The sequence below is a fragment of the Tursiops truncatus genome, chromosome 16 (assembly GCF_011762595.2).
Source record: "Tursiops truncatus isolate mTurTru1 chromosome 16, mTurTru1.mat.Y, whole genome shotgun sequence".
NCBI lineage: Eukaryota > Metazoa > Chordata > Mammalia > Artiodactyla > Delphinidae > Tursiops > Tursiops truncatus.
The window spans coordinates 46,260,427-46,274,985 of NC_047049.1; the positions used below are offsets into that span (position 1 = coordinate 46,260,427).

The 14,559-nt window shown below is 41.9% G+C and overlaps 1 protein-coding gene across 3 annotated transcripts in view; it reads right to left on the minus strand.

Moving 5' to 3' along the window:
* WDFY4 (WDFY family member 4) overlaps window positions 1-14,559 on the minus strand; it is a 277,304-nt gene that overhangs the window by 148,917 nt on the left and 113,828 nt on the right. For all 3 annotated transcript variants that reach the window (XM_073793353.1, XM_073793354.1, XM_033841802.2), the window contains exons 28-31: window positions 14,290-14,389; window positions 12,165-12,370; window positions 11,214-11,383; window positions 8,974-9,099 (exon numbers count right to left, since the gene is read on the minus strand). In XM_073793353.1, the coding sequence (XP_073649454.1) occupies window positions 8,974-9,099; window positions 11,214-11,383; window positions 12,165-12,370; window positions 14,290-14,389 (602 nt within the window). The remainder of the gene's footprint in view (window positions 1-8,973; window positions 9,100-11,213; window positions 11,384-12,164; window positions 12,371-14,289; window positions 14,390-14,559) is intronic.

Sequence of the window (14,559 nt, forward strand, 5' to 3'; positions counted from 1 at the left end):
GGAGGGAGTCTGGGATAAAGTCTGGAACTGCCTAAGAATCCAGAGACCATTGTTTCGGGGCGCGCGAGGAGAGGGGATTCAGAGCTCCACCTAAACGAGCTCTAGAGACAGGAGCAAGTCGTGGCTAACAGTGCGGACCCCAGAGAAGGGCATGAGACGCTAAGGCTGCTGCTGCCGCTACCAAGAAGCCTGTGTGTGAGCACAGGTCATGCTCCACACCTCTCCTCCCGGAAGCCTGTGCAGCCCGCCACTGCCAGGGTCCTGTGATCCAGGGACAACTTCCCCGGTAGAACACACACTGCGCCTCGGGCTGTTGCAACGTCACTCTGGCCTGTGCCGCCGCAGGCTCACCCTGCATTCCGTACCCCTCCCTCCCCCCAGCCTGAGTGAGCCAGAGCCCCCTAATCAGCTGCTCCTTTAACCCCCTCCTGTCTGGGCAAAGAACAGACGCCCTCAGGCGACCTACACGCAGAGGCGGGGCCAAATCCAAAGCTGAACCCCAGGAGCTGTGCGACCAAAGAAGAGAAAGGGGAATCTGTCCCAGCAGCCTCAGGAGCAGCAGATTAAATCTCCACAATCAACTTGATGTACCCTGCATCTGTGGAATACCTGAATAGACAATGAATCACCCCCAAATGAGGAGGTGGACTTTGGGAGCAACTGTAGACTTGGGGTTTGCTGTATGTGACAGACTAGTTACTGATTTTTATGTTTATCTTAGTATAGTTTTTATTGCTTGTTATCCTTGGTGGATTTCTTTATTGGTTTGGTTGCTGTGCTTTTTTTAAATTACTTTTTAATTTTTTTATTTTAATAATAATTTTTTATTTTAATAATTTTATTTTATTTATTTTTCTTTCTTTTTTTTTCTCCTTTCTCTTCTGAGCCATGTGGCTGACAGGGTCTTGGTGCTCCAGCCAGGTGTCAGGCCTGAGCCTCTGAGGTGGGAGAGCCAAGTTCAGGACACAGGACCACAGGAGACCTCCCGGCCCCACGTAATATCAATCAGCGAGCGCTCTCCCAGAGATCTCCGTCTCGATGCTAAGACCCAGCTGCACTCAACATCCAGCAAGCTCCAGTGCTGGACACCCCATGCCAAACAACTAGCAAGACAGGAACACAACCCCACCCATTAGCAGAAACCCTGCCTAAAATCATAAGTTCATAGACACCCGAAAACACACCACTGGACACGGTCCTGCCCACCAGAAAGACAAGATCCAGCCTCATCCACCAGAACACAGGCACCAGTCCCCGCCCTCAGGAAGCCTACACAGCCCACTGAACCAACATAACCCACTGGGGGCAAACACCAAAAACAATGGGATCTACAAACCTGCAGCCTGTGAAAAGGAGACCCCAAACACAGTAAGTTAAGCAAAATGAGAAGACAGAGAAATATGCGGCAGATGAAGGAGCAAGATAAAAATCCACCGGACCAAACAAATGAAGAGGAAATAGGCAGTCTACCTGAAAAAGAATTCAGAGTAATGACAGTAAAGATGATCCAAAATCTTGGAAACAGAAAGGAGAAAATACAAGAAACGTTTAACAAGGACCTACAAGAACTAAAGAGCAAACAATGATGAACAACACAATAAATAAAATTTAAAATTCTCTAGAAGGAATCAGTAGCAGAATAACTGAGGCAGAAGAACGGATAAGTGACCTGGAGGATAAAATAGTGGAAATAACTACCACAGAGCAGAATAAAGAAAAAAGAGTGAAAAGAATTGAGGATAGTCTCAGAGACCTCTGGGACATTAAATGCACCAACATTCGAATTATAGAGGTCCCAGAAGAAGAAGAGAAAAAGAAAGGGACTGATAAAATATTTGAAGAGATTATAGTTGAAAACTTCCCTAATATGGGAAAGGAAATAGTCAATCAAGTCCAGGAAGCACAGAAAGTCCCATACAGGATAAGTCCAAGTAGAAACACACCAAGACACATACTAATCTATCAAAAATTAAATACAAAGGAAAAAATATTAAAAGCAGCAAGGGAAAAGCCAAAAATAACATACAAGGGAATCTCCATAAGATTAACAGCTGATCTTTCAGCAGAAACTCTGCAAGCCAGAACGGAGTGGCAGGACATATTTAAAGTAATGAAAGGGAAAAACCTGCAACCAAGATTACTCTACCCAGCAAGGATCTCATTCAGATTCAATGGAGAAATTAAAAACTTTACAGACAAGAAAAAGCTAAGAGAATTCAGCACCACCAAACCAGATTTACAACAAATGCTAAAGGAACTTCTCTAGGAAGGAAAAACAAGTGAAGGAAAAGACCTACAACAACAAACCCAAAACAATTAAGAAAATGGTAATAGGAACATACATATCGATAACTACCTTAAATGTAAATGGATTAAATGCTCCAACCAAGAGACACAGACTAGCTGAATGGATACAAAAACAAGACCCATATATATGCTATCTGCAAGAGATCCACTTCAGACCTAGGGACACACACAGACTGAAAGTGAGGGGATGGAAAAAGATATTCCATGAAAATGGAAATCAAAAGAAAGCTGGAGTAGCAATTCTCCTATCAGACAAAATAGACTTTACAATAAAGACTATTACAAGAGACAAAGAAGGACACTACATAATGATCAAGGGATCAATCCAAGAAGAAGATATAACAATTGCAAATATTTATGCACCCAACATAGGAGCACCTCAATACATAAGGCAAAGGCTAACAGCCATAAAAGGGGAAATCCACAGTAACACAATCATAGTAGCGGACTTTAACACCCCACTTTCACCAAAGGACAAATCATCCAAAATGAAAATAATAAGGAAACACAAGCTTTAAATATGCATTAAACAAGATGGACTTAATTGATATTTATAGGACATTCCATCCAAAAACAACAGAATACACTTTCTTCTCAAGTGCTCATGCAGCATTCTCCAGGATAGATCATATCTTTGGTCACAAATCAAGCCTTGGCAAATTTAAGAAAACTGAAATTGTATCAAGTATCTTTTCTGACCACAACGCTATGAGACTAGATATCAATTACAGAAACAAAGCTGTAAAAAATACAAACACATGGAGGCTAAACAATACACTACTAAATAACTGAGAGATCACTGAAGAAATCCAAGAGGAAATCAAAAAATACCTAAAGACAAATGACAACAAAACCACAACGATCCAAAACCTATGGGATGCAGCAAAAGCAGTTCTAAGAAGGAAGTTTATAGCAATACAAGCCTACCACAAGAAACAATAAAAATCTCAGCTAAATTACGTAAACTTACACCTAAAGCAATTAGAGAAAGAAGAAAAAAAAAAAACCCAAAGTGAGCAGAAGGAAAGAAATCATAAAAATCACATCAGAAATAAATGAAGGACACAACAGCAAAGATCAATAAAACTAAAAGTTGGTTCTTCTCTCGCAAGATAAAAAAATTGATAAACCATTAGCCAGACTCATCAAAAAAAAAAAAAGGGAAAAGACTCAAATCAACAGAATTAGAAATGAAAAAGGAGAAGTAACAACTGACACTGCAGAAATACAAAAGATCATGAGAGGTTACTACAAGCAACTCCATGCCAATAAAATGGACAACCTGGAAGAAATGGACAAATTCTTAGAAAAGCACAACCTTCCGAGACTGAACCAAGGAGAAAGATATTATAAACAGACCAATCCCAAGCACTGAAATTGAAACTGTGATTAAAAATCTTCCAACAAACAAAAGCCCAGGACCAGATGGCTTCACGGGTGAATTTTATCAAACATTTAGAGAAGAGCTAACACCTATCCTTCTCAAACTCTTCCAAAATATAGCAGAGGGAAGAACACTTCCCAAACTCATTCTACGAGGCCACCATCACCTTGATACCAAAACCAGATAAAGATGTCACAAAAAAAAGAAAACTACAGGCCAATATCACTGATGAACATAGACGCAAAAATCCACAACAAAACACTAGCAAACAGAATTCAACAGCACATGAAAAGGATCATACACCATGATCAAGTGGGGTTTATCCCAGGAACGCAAGGATTCTTCAATATGCACAAATCAATCAATGTGATACACCAGATTAACAAACTGAAGGATTAAAACCATATGATCAGGCTTCCCTGGTGGCACAGTGGTTGAGAGTCCACCTGCCGATGCAGGGGACATGGGTTTGTGCCCTGGTCCAGGGAAGATTCCACATGCCGCGGAGCAGCTAGGCCCGTGAGCCATGGCCGTTGAGTCTGCACATCCAGAGCCTGAGCTCCGCAATGGGAGAGGCCACAACAGTGAGAGGCCCGCGTACCACAAGAAAAAAAAAAACCCATATGATCATCTCAATAGATGCAGAAAAAGCTTTCGACAAAATTCAACACCCATTTATGATAAAAACCCTGCAGAAAGTAGGCATAGAGGGAACCTACCTCAACATAATAAAGGCCATATATGACAAACCCACAGACAACATTGTTCTCAATGGTGAAAAACTGAAACCATTTTCACTAAGATCAGGAACAAGACAAGGTTGCCCACTCTCACCATTATTATCCAACATAGTTTTGGAAGTTTTAGCCACGGCAATCAGAGAAGAAAAAGAAACAAAAGGAATCCAAAACGGCAAAGAAGAAGTAAAACTGTCACTGTTTGCAGATGACATGATACTATACATAGAGAATCCTAAAGATGCTACCAGCAAACTACTAGAGCTCATCAATGAATTTGGTAAAGTAGCAGGATACAAAATTAATGCACAGAAATCTCTTGCATTCCTATACACTAATGCTGAAAAATCTGAAAGAGAAATTAAGGAAACACTCCCATTTCCCATTGCAACAAAAAGAATAAAATAGCTAAGAATAAACCTACCTAAGGAGACAAAAGACCTGTATGCAGAAAACTATAAGAAACTGATGAAAGAAATTAAAGATGATACAAACAGATGGAGAGATATACCAAGTTCTTGGATTGGAAGAAACAACATTGTGAAAATGACTATACTACCCAAAGCAATCTACAGATTCAATGCAATCCCTATCAAACTACCACTGGCATTTTTCACAGAACTAGAATAAAAATTTCACAGTTTGTATGGAAACAAAAAAGACCCCAAATAGCCAAAGCAATCTTGAGAAAGAAAAACGGAGCTGGAGGAATCAGGCGCTCTGACTTCAGACCATACCACAAAGCCACAGTAATCAAGGCAGTATGGTAGTGGCACAAAAACAGAAATATAGACCAATGGAACAGGATAGAAAGCCCAGAGATAAACCCATGAACATATGGTCACCTTATCTTTGAAAAAGGAGGCAAGAATATACAATGGAGAAAAGACAGCCTCTTCAATAAGTGGTGCTGGGAAAACTTGACAGTTATATGTAAAAGAATGAAAATAGAACACTCCCTAACACCATACACAAAAATCAATTCAAAATGGATTAAAGACCTAAATGTAAGGCCAGACACTATAAAACCCTTAGAGGAAACATAGGCAGAACACTCCATGACATAAATCACAGCAAGATCCTTTTTGACTCACCTCCTAGAGAAATGGAAATAAAAACGAAAATAAAACAAATGGGACCTACTGAAACTTAAAAGCTTGTGCACAGCAAAGGAAACCATAAAGAAGATGAAAAGACAACCCTCAGAATGGGAGAAAGTATTTGCAAATGAAGAAACTGACAAAGGATTCATCTCCAAAATATACAAGCAGCTCATGCAGCTCAATATCAAAAAAACAAAGAACCCAATCCAAAAATGGGCAGAAGACCTGAATAGACATTTTCCAACAAAGATATAGAGATTGCCAAAAAGCACACAAAAGGATGCTCAACATCACTAATCATTAGAGAAATGCAAATTAAAACTACAATGAGGTATCATCTCACACCGGTCAGAATGTCCATCATCAAAAAATCTACAAACAGTCAATGCTGGAGAGGGTGTGGAGAAAAGGGAACCTTCTTGCACTGCTGGTGGGAATGTAAATTGATACAGCCACTATGGAGAACAGTATGGAGGTTCCTTAAAAACAAAAAATAGAACTACCATACGACCCAGCAATCCCACTACTGGGCATACACCCTGAGTAAACCATCATTCAAAAAGAGTCATGTAGCACAACGTTCATTGCAGCACTATTTACAATAGCCAGGACATGGAAGCAACCGAAGTGTCCATCGACAGATGAATGGATAAAGAAGAGGCACATATATACAATGGAATATTACTCAGCCATAAAAAGAAATGAAATTGAGTTATTTGTAGTGAGGTGGATGGACCTAGAGTCTGTCATACAGAGTGAACTACGTCAGAAAGAGAAAAACAAATACAATATGCTAACACATATATATGGAATCTAAAAAAAAAGGTTCTGAAGAACCTAGGGGCAGGACAGAAATAAAGACCCAAGTGTAGAGAATGGACTTGATGACACGGGGAAGGGGAAGGGGAAGCTGGGACAATGTGAGAGAGTGGCATGGACATATATACACTACCAAATGTAAAATAGATAGCTAGTGGGAAGCAGCCACATAGCACAGGGAGATCAGCTCTGTGCTTTGTGACCACCTAGAGGGGTGGGATAGGGAGGGTGGGAGGGAGACGCAAGAGGGAGGGGATATCGGGATATGTGTATACATATAGATGATTCACTTTGTTATACAGCAGAAATTATCACAACATTGTAAAGCAATTATACTCCAATAGAGATGTTTTTAAAAAAAAAAAAGAATGAACTACCAGCATACATAATGATGAGTGAAAGAAGCCAGAAGCAAAAGAGTACATACTATAGGATTCCATTGATATTAAGTTCAAGAACAGGCAAACAAATCTATGGTTACACTGTGCAAGGGAATAATAGCAAACGAAGTAAAGTTCCAAGCAAAATAAAATAAACTGTTTGAGAAAGATATGTTAGCATTATTCACTACAATTATATTTCTGACCTTTTTCTCTTATCCTTCCAGTTTTGCCTTTTAGATTTTGATGCTTTCTACCATATTTGGTAAATGATTCTTTCAAGGCAGATATCTTCACTGAACCAAAATAATCTTCCAGTGACTTTGCTTTTGTTATATGTTTGTTACATTTCAGAAGACTGGGTCTTGTTTTTTGACCCAGTTTAAGGGTCACGTCTGTTATATGACAGTTAACCATTTTATGTTTGCTATTATAAAGTAAATGTTTGGCCTTATTTTCTTACTTCCCTCAGCATACTATGTATTTTCTTTACTTTAAATGCTTTCATGTTATTCCCTTGGTTTGCTCTTTCTAAATAACATTGATTTAAAAAGGTAAAAACTCTCTATGGTGCAAACAGAAAATATGCATTTTTTTCAGGCATCCCCACATCAGTTGCACATTAGGTCTACAAGGGAGCCATGAATAAGTTTCCCAAAGATGGAAAATGTGAAGATCACATGTCCTGACTAGGACAAAACTAAACTGGAAATGAATAACAACAATAAAAGAAAACAAAAAATTCAACTACATGGCACTGAAAAAGATGAATCAAAAAGGTCTTTAAATCTGCAATCACAGAAACTCTAGAAAACAACAAAAAATTAAGACGTCAAATATCAAAATTTTAGAACTAGCCAGAAAAAAATGAGGGGAATGATAAATATATCCAAAGTTGGTTCTTTACAAATCCACAAGTCCTCAGCTGCTTAAGTAATGGGTGAAGTGAAGAGAGAGCATGGACTTACATATTAAGAAGAAGAGGGAAGTAATCACACAGAAAATTAAATGAATTAAAGGAGACCATTCGTGAAAACTGAATAAATGGGAAGATTTTTAAAACTACCAATTACCTAAACTAGGTGAAGGAGACATTTAAAAGCCTAAGCAAGGCAATAATGGGAAAAATTCAGGCCCAAGAAGTTTCATAGGAACAATTTAAATAATATGAGTCATGGATTTAACATCACCTTGAATAAAAAGAAAGGAGAGAAGTCTTTTTTTAGTAAAGCTAGTATAATGCTGATATCAAAACCTGACAACATATAACATAAAGAAAACCACAACATAATATCACTTATAAATATGAATGCAGAATCATACATTAAATATTTCCAAGCAGAATAAGGAAGTATGCTAAATGAATAAGAACAGAGTGACAAAGTGAGATCTTTGCAAGAATGCAAGGAAATCTATTGATATAATTCATCAGAGGTAAATGTTTAAAAGAAAAACCCATCTGATCATCTAATTATATGCTAAAAGAGTATTTAATAAAAATTAAGTACATTCCTGTTTTTAAAAAGAGCAAAAAGTTTGACCTATACTTTCCAAGCATTATCAACATACACACAGAAAAGTTGGCAAAAGGTGAAACATGCAATTCACAGTAAAATAAATAGATATGGTTAATAAGCATATGAAAATGCTATCAATTTCAGTGATAATAAATGCAAAAGAACTCAACTATGAAATCTTCATCAGTTTGGCCATGTCATTCAAGGTGGGCCATGTCATTCAGGGTGGGCCTTGAAGGCCTGAATCAAAGGCTCTCCATGTCATGTCTGTAGCGGGTGGGCATCTGTCTTCTCTAAGACAGGTCTCTCTACCTCATGGGTCCCTCACTCGAGAGGCCCACCTGTCCCGGTACAGGTGAGCTCCTTGAGGGCAGAGACCCCTTTTCCCCCTCCACAGGGTCCCTGAAGCTCCCGATTTAAAGCAGTTGCTCAGAAATGTTCCCTTTGACTGGAGTCGTTAAATCTCCCAGTGAAGAAAGTCAAATGTTTAAACAAATGGAAAACAGGTGTCTTCTGGCAAGAGCCCATAAACTCCACTGGGGACAATTAGGTTGGGCTTCCCATTGAGCACCTAAGTTATCACCTTGCCTCTTCTATCGAGATTTCTGAATAATACCTGCAAATTATCAGCACTACTGGGAAGCTGCTGGGAAAAATCAAGGTTGACTTTTCTGAGCTTGTCTTCCCTTCAGAGCCCCCTCTCGGCATGTGGGGAATGGGTCTCACCTGGCTCATGGTGGCTTTCAGCATCTCCAGGAGCAGCAGGGCACCTTCAGTGCACAGCCCAGCCCGGAGGACTTCTTCCCTGTGGTGTTTATGCAAGAGCCACTGAAGCATGGCATCCAGGCTGTCCTGAAAGAGGAGGCAAGGGATGTAAAGAGACCTGTGGCTACGCAGCAAGGGGACCGGCTTTCCAGCCAGCACACGGCATTTCCCAGGGGCCCCAGTAACAGCCCAGGTGGCTGGCCCATTCAGGGAGCTTCAGCCCACTAACGGGGTATAAGGGAAATGCACACCTCCAAGATGGAGCTGAAGACCCACCAGCAACTTGTATCGAAATTTAGTTCTTTTGGTCTGACATCACAAATACTCAATCTCCCAATCAATTTTAATGAATTTTTATAAATGAGATTATAGAAAACGTGACAAATTCAAAGGCTTTAGGGCAACTGCAGAGTGCAACAGAGAGAACATGGGGTTGACAAGCACGATGATCTGGCTTTGCCTCTTTAAAAACTGGGCTTACACAAGCTATTCAGCCTCTTGGCAGTTCAGTTTCCTTCTCTGTGTAATGAAAATTACATTATCTGCCCCATGGGATTGCTATAAATATCAAGGAAAATAAAATATGTAAAACATCTATCACGGGTCCTGACATTCAGCAAATGTTTGTTTCCTGCAATACAGTCTTGGAAAAATAAAAATATAGGGTTTTGATTAACTTAGCACAGCATATTAAGAACTTTATTTTGAAGTGTGATCTCTAATAGTAGTAGCATATACCAAGATTGAGATAGGTCAAATATAAGGGTGTACGAGAGGTGAATTTTTCAGCCCTCTGTTTGCAAAGAGGTGCCCCTCCACCCATGTCAATTCAGTGCAGTTTAACTCAACTCTATCAAGAGCAAAGACCAGTTTCTGAGTCTGTCTGTCAGGTGCCCAGGAAGGTGAGTAAGAGGCGGGGTGTATTTTTGAGGTGCTCGGTATCTAAGGAGAGAAGCGGATGTAAATGTGCTGGTGCCATATGAGGCAAGGGCGAATGCATGATGAGGCCCAAAGAGGAATGGTTCCTGTTGTCTAGGGAGTCCAAGCAGGAGGTGGCATCTGAGCTGAGAATTGAGGGAAGACACCTTTCCAGGCAGGTGATGGCGGGAGAGAGGGCTCGTTAAAGGCCCAGGGCAGGCAAGGACAAAGCAGCTGGTCTTACTGGGGAGGTGACTCAGGAGGATCACAGCACAAAGGGCCATCGAGAAAGGAAGCTGGGCTGGGCAGACAAGTGAGACGTCCGATCAGGAAGGGTCTTGATGCTGGCTGGGGGACTCTGAACGTGATCCCACAGGAACAGGAGCCAGTGAAGCCTTGGATTTGGTTCAGGTCGGTGAGTTAGTGAACGAGAGGCTGGTGAGAGGGTATATACAGTGGGTGTAGACTCCTCTTTGGAGAAAATTGGCCAAGGAAAAATAGGAGAGTGATAAACAGGACAGGAGCTGGTCAAGAGTGTGAGTCAAGGGGGCAGCTTCTGGTTTTAGGTGGGACATAATTTATCATACTTATGGTCTATGAGGCAAGAGTCAGTAGAAAGAGATGCCGAAAATACAGAAGAAGGGATAATAAGGGGTGAGGTCACTCGGGAAGGGAGTGGAAGGAATCCAGACCAGCCCTGAATAGCTGCTCTTCCAGCAACAGTGGAGAGAAGGTGATCAAGAGGGTCATGGAATATACAAGTGGTGGAGGCTGGGGTCCTGAGGCAGTGCCCCCTTCATGGGGGCCTCTACTCCTACCATGACATAAGTCATCTGAGCAAAGGGCGTCTGCGGGCCAGAAGGCTCGGGCATGTAAGGGTCACGCTAGAGCGCAGGGGAATAGCAGGGGCATTACTAAGGTAAAGGGACATGTTTCTTTGGAGGACATAAACTGAGGTTCTATGTCTGTTATGGGAGCAATTCACCTCCCCATGTTGCCCCCGCCATCGTGTGATTTCTCTAGCTGTGCCCAGAAGGAGAAAGACTTCAAAGAGGAACTGATAAAAACAGAGACCTGCTGGGAGGGACATGAGAGGCAGAGGCTGAAGAAGTGAAGGGTATTTGAAAAGGTAGCCAGGGGTGGGGACTGCTAGGGAAGGAAGTGGGTCAGGACGAAAGCTGGAAAACATGGAGGAAGTGGGGGGAGTCTTAGGGACCTGCCTTGGTCATACAGAATCAGAAAGCCAAGTGTGTCACTCCATCCCAGGAACCCCAAGAACCTACTTTGGGCCCGTCCATCAGCTCTGTAAGTGGTGTTTGTAGGAAGAAGGTGGACACGATGAGGTAGACTTCCGGAATATGAACATGGTGGGCCAGAAAGTCACTCAAGACTTGGAACCCAGGAAGCAGGCAGGGGCTCTGGTCAGGCGTGGGAGGGTGGCTCTTCAGGTTATCTATTATCAGGGAGAGGGGCACAAAATCCAATTGAGAAAAATTGCTGTTGCTTCTGGTCAAGGTGGGCGCAGAAAGGAATCCCCTACCACCCACCCATCCCACAGAGATGCCAGATGGAAATATATGTCATACATACTGGAGCACAAGAAAGTGCTCAACAAGAATTTTTCCTATTCCTGACATGCTCATTCATTCATTCAAAATCAGATGCTTATTTGGTGCCTACCACCTTAGAGGCAACAAGACCTCTTTGTATTACGCAATAAGAACATAGTGTTTTGACAAAATATACAGAACCCCAGGCCTTTATCAACTACTTACAATGTGGTGGGAGGGACAGACTTTACAGAATTAAATACCTAGGTAAATATGTATAAACGATGATAAGCACTATAAAAAAAAAAAGAGAGTATAACAGAGGTGCCCTAATCCATACGGGACTCTCCTAGAGGAACATTTGAATCAAGAGCTGAAGGATGAATCCCCATCAAACAGGAGAGCCATGCTGGTACTGAGGGTGGGGGAAGCATCCCAGGAGGAGGGAAAGAGCTAAGGAGGCTTTGAGGAACGGGAAGAAACCCCCAGCATCTGAAGAGCAGTGAGGCCATGGTGGGATCCTAAAAAGGAACTCAGAGGGGGCTGGGGCTGATGGGAGGGAAGGGGTCAGGGTCAAGGTGATCCTACAGCACGGAGCTGTGAAAGCCCCAAGCAAGTCCTGGCAGGTCCTCACTCACAGACCACAGGAGGCACCCTGCCTCCTGGAGATGACCACACACTCACCCATCATGATGTCCACGCCCTCGGAGCTGCGTTCCACCCAGGACCCCGCAGACAGGCCATCTTTAAATCGCCCACGGAGGGAGGGGTTTGACAAAAAGTGCAGCAGCAGCTTCAATCCCAGCACCACTGTGCTGGGGTGCACATGGCCCTGCACGAACAGCAGGAACCAATCGGGCCCCAGGTTCAGAAACATCTCTTCCTTTGTCCTGCGGGGGGAAGGGGGTCAATAAATGCTAAAATTACCTCTCAGCCCATAAGCAAAGGACATGTCCAGAAAATTCAAATAACGTTCAGCTTCACTAGTCACGTAGAAAAGGCGAGTTAAGTTTCATATCTGGATATCACTTAGCAAAGTACATGCTATACTTTAAAAGATCGGTAAAATAAAATGCTGGCAAGGTTGCTGTGAAACAGATGAATTTGCCTATTAATGGCTGAAGTGTAAGTTGGCCAAAGCTTTTGAAAGCAGTTGGAAACTATGTACCAATAGCTGTAAAAATATGCAGGCCCTTTGATAGCCCTACTCACTAATATTCCTGCCTACACAGTGTCTGAATGGCCACCCATCTAATTACATCAATGCAGTCACATAAAACACGTAATGGTTACTGAACTCCCTTTTTAAACACACTGTTCAAAACTAATCTAAATGGAATAGCCCAATATTTATGCACCTTTATTGGCTCAGACAAAAAAATACATGTTTAACTGTCACTTTCAAAAATGAATTTTAAAACGATGAGGCTAGAGAATACAGACTTGCTAGAGGGAAAGGGAGGGCAGGGAGATGGGAAGCCCATCCTCAGGGGCAATGGTTCAGCAAAGGCCTCAGCCCCGTGCGAGCCAGGGAGGGATCCATCCTGGCTGGGCAGAGTTCTCAGCACGTGCTGCCAGATGAGGCATGGTGAGGGCGTGGCCACTAGGACTAGGAGTCAAGAGACCATCTTCTCTTCTAGTCATGTCTCCGTTTGCTAATTGGATGGCTTTGGCAGAGCTCTTGATGAGCTCTGGTCATCTTCCTTCATGATGATGATGAGGAGGAGGAGGATGCTGGTGGTAGTGATGATGATGGTAATGAGAATGGTGGTGGTGATGGTGATGGTGGTTAGCTGATGGAGTATTTATAGTATCCCAGGCACCATGTTCAGAGCTAGCCACTTATTAATTTCCATCTACGGCAGCTACTATCTTAATCCTCATAAAGATGAGTAGAAGAGAGGCATAGAGGGCAGGCTTAGGTAACCTCCCCGAGGTGCCTGGGGGACAGAGCTGGGATTTGAACCCAGGAGGTCTAGCTGTCAGAGCCCAGGTGCTTAAGCACTACACTATACATTCCTTTTCAAAAAAGTGAAAAGGCATCTTCCAGTTCTACCATGCTTTGATTTTAGACACGTAAAGACTTTTTAAGCACTATCTGAAAGGCCGTTTTACTGAGGGGTAACTCCCCACCCTGATTCTTCCCTGCCCCAAACACACATACACACTAAAATGTCAACTCAGTGAGAGTAGTAAGGATCCAGACTTTCCTTCTCAGCACTGCGTTTTCAGAGGGAGGAATGGCGTCTGGCACACAGGAGGTACTCAACAAATAGTTCTTGAATTAATGACTCCAGAGCTCAGATAAAGCAGGGAGTCGGAGAGAGTTAATGGAATTTTATGATTACACTTTGTTTTTGAAAGTTAACTGAAGGCAGATACTTCTTTTTCCAACTTGGAAAAATAACTAAATGACAGTAAATAGCAGAAGAATTTGGCAAACCTTCTCCTTGATAGATGTTATTTAGGCTAACCATTTCTCCATTCTATTGTCTGCCAAGTATAGGACATCAAAATCGGTAATTATCACAACTGCCAAAACAATAACAATGACACTATAGCAATGGTGACAAAAAGCGTTTATTGTAATTACACCAAATCTGTTTTGAGTTACTCATGCCCATTTAACATTTGCATCAGAATATCTTAGGGCAAGGTCTGCATTATTGGGTGGAGAAAATATAATTTTCTTTCTGACTAGTGCAGAAAACCAACTCAGAGATGCTAAACGTTTCATTAAGAAAAGGTTTTAATACGCACTCTGTATGAAGCAGCCTCATGCCAAATCACTCTTTCTGGAGCTACTTACTCAGAGGACAGATGAAGTCGGGAAGAAGATATTACACTGAGCAGCATCTCCAGCAACTGGTTTCTGAGCCAGATTGTCTTTCCAGATGTTTGACTTCCAGCTACAAAAAAGAAAATTCAGATTTGAGAAAAAACAGATGTAAAGAGACAGAATATTTGCTGCAGTAAGCAATCGTATTCACCAAATGCTTAGTTCTCCCAGGAGTTGAGACATGGATGGGACTTGAAATTTTGGCTTTCAGTTCTAGATTTCCATGCAATGCTTAAAAAG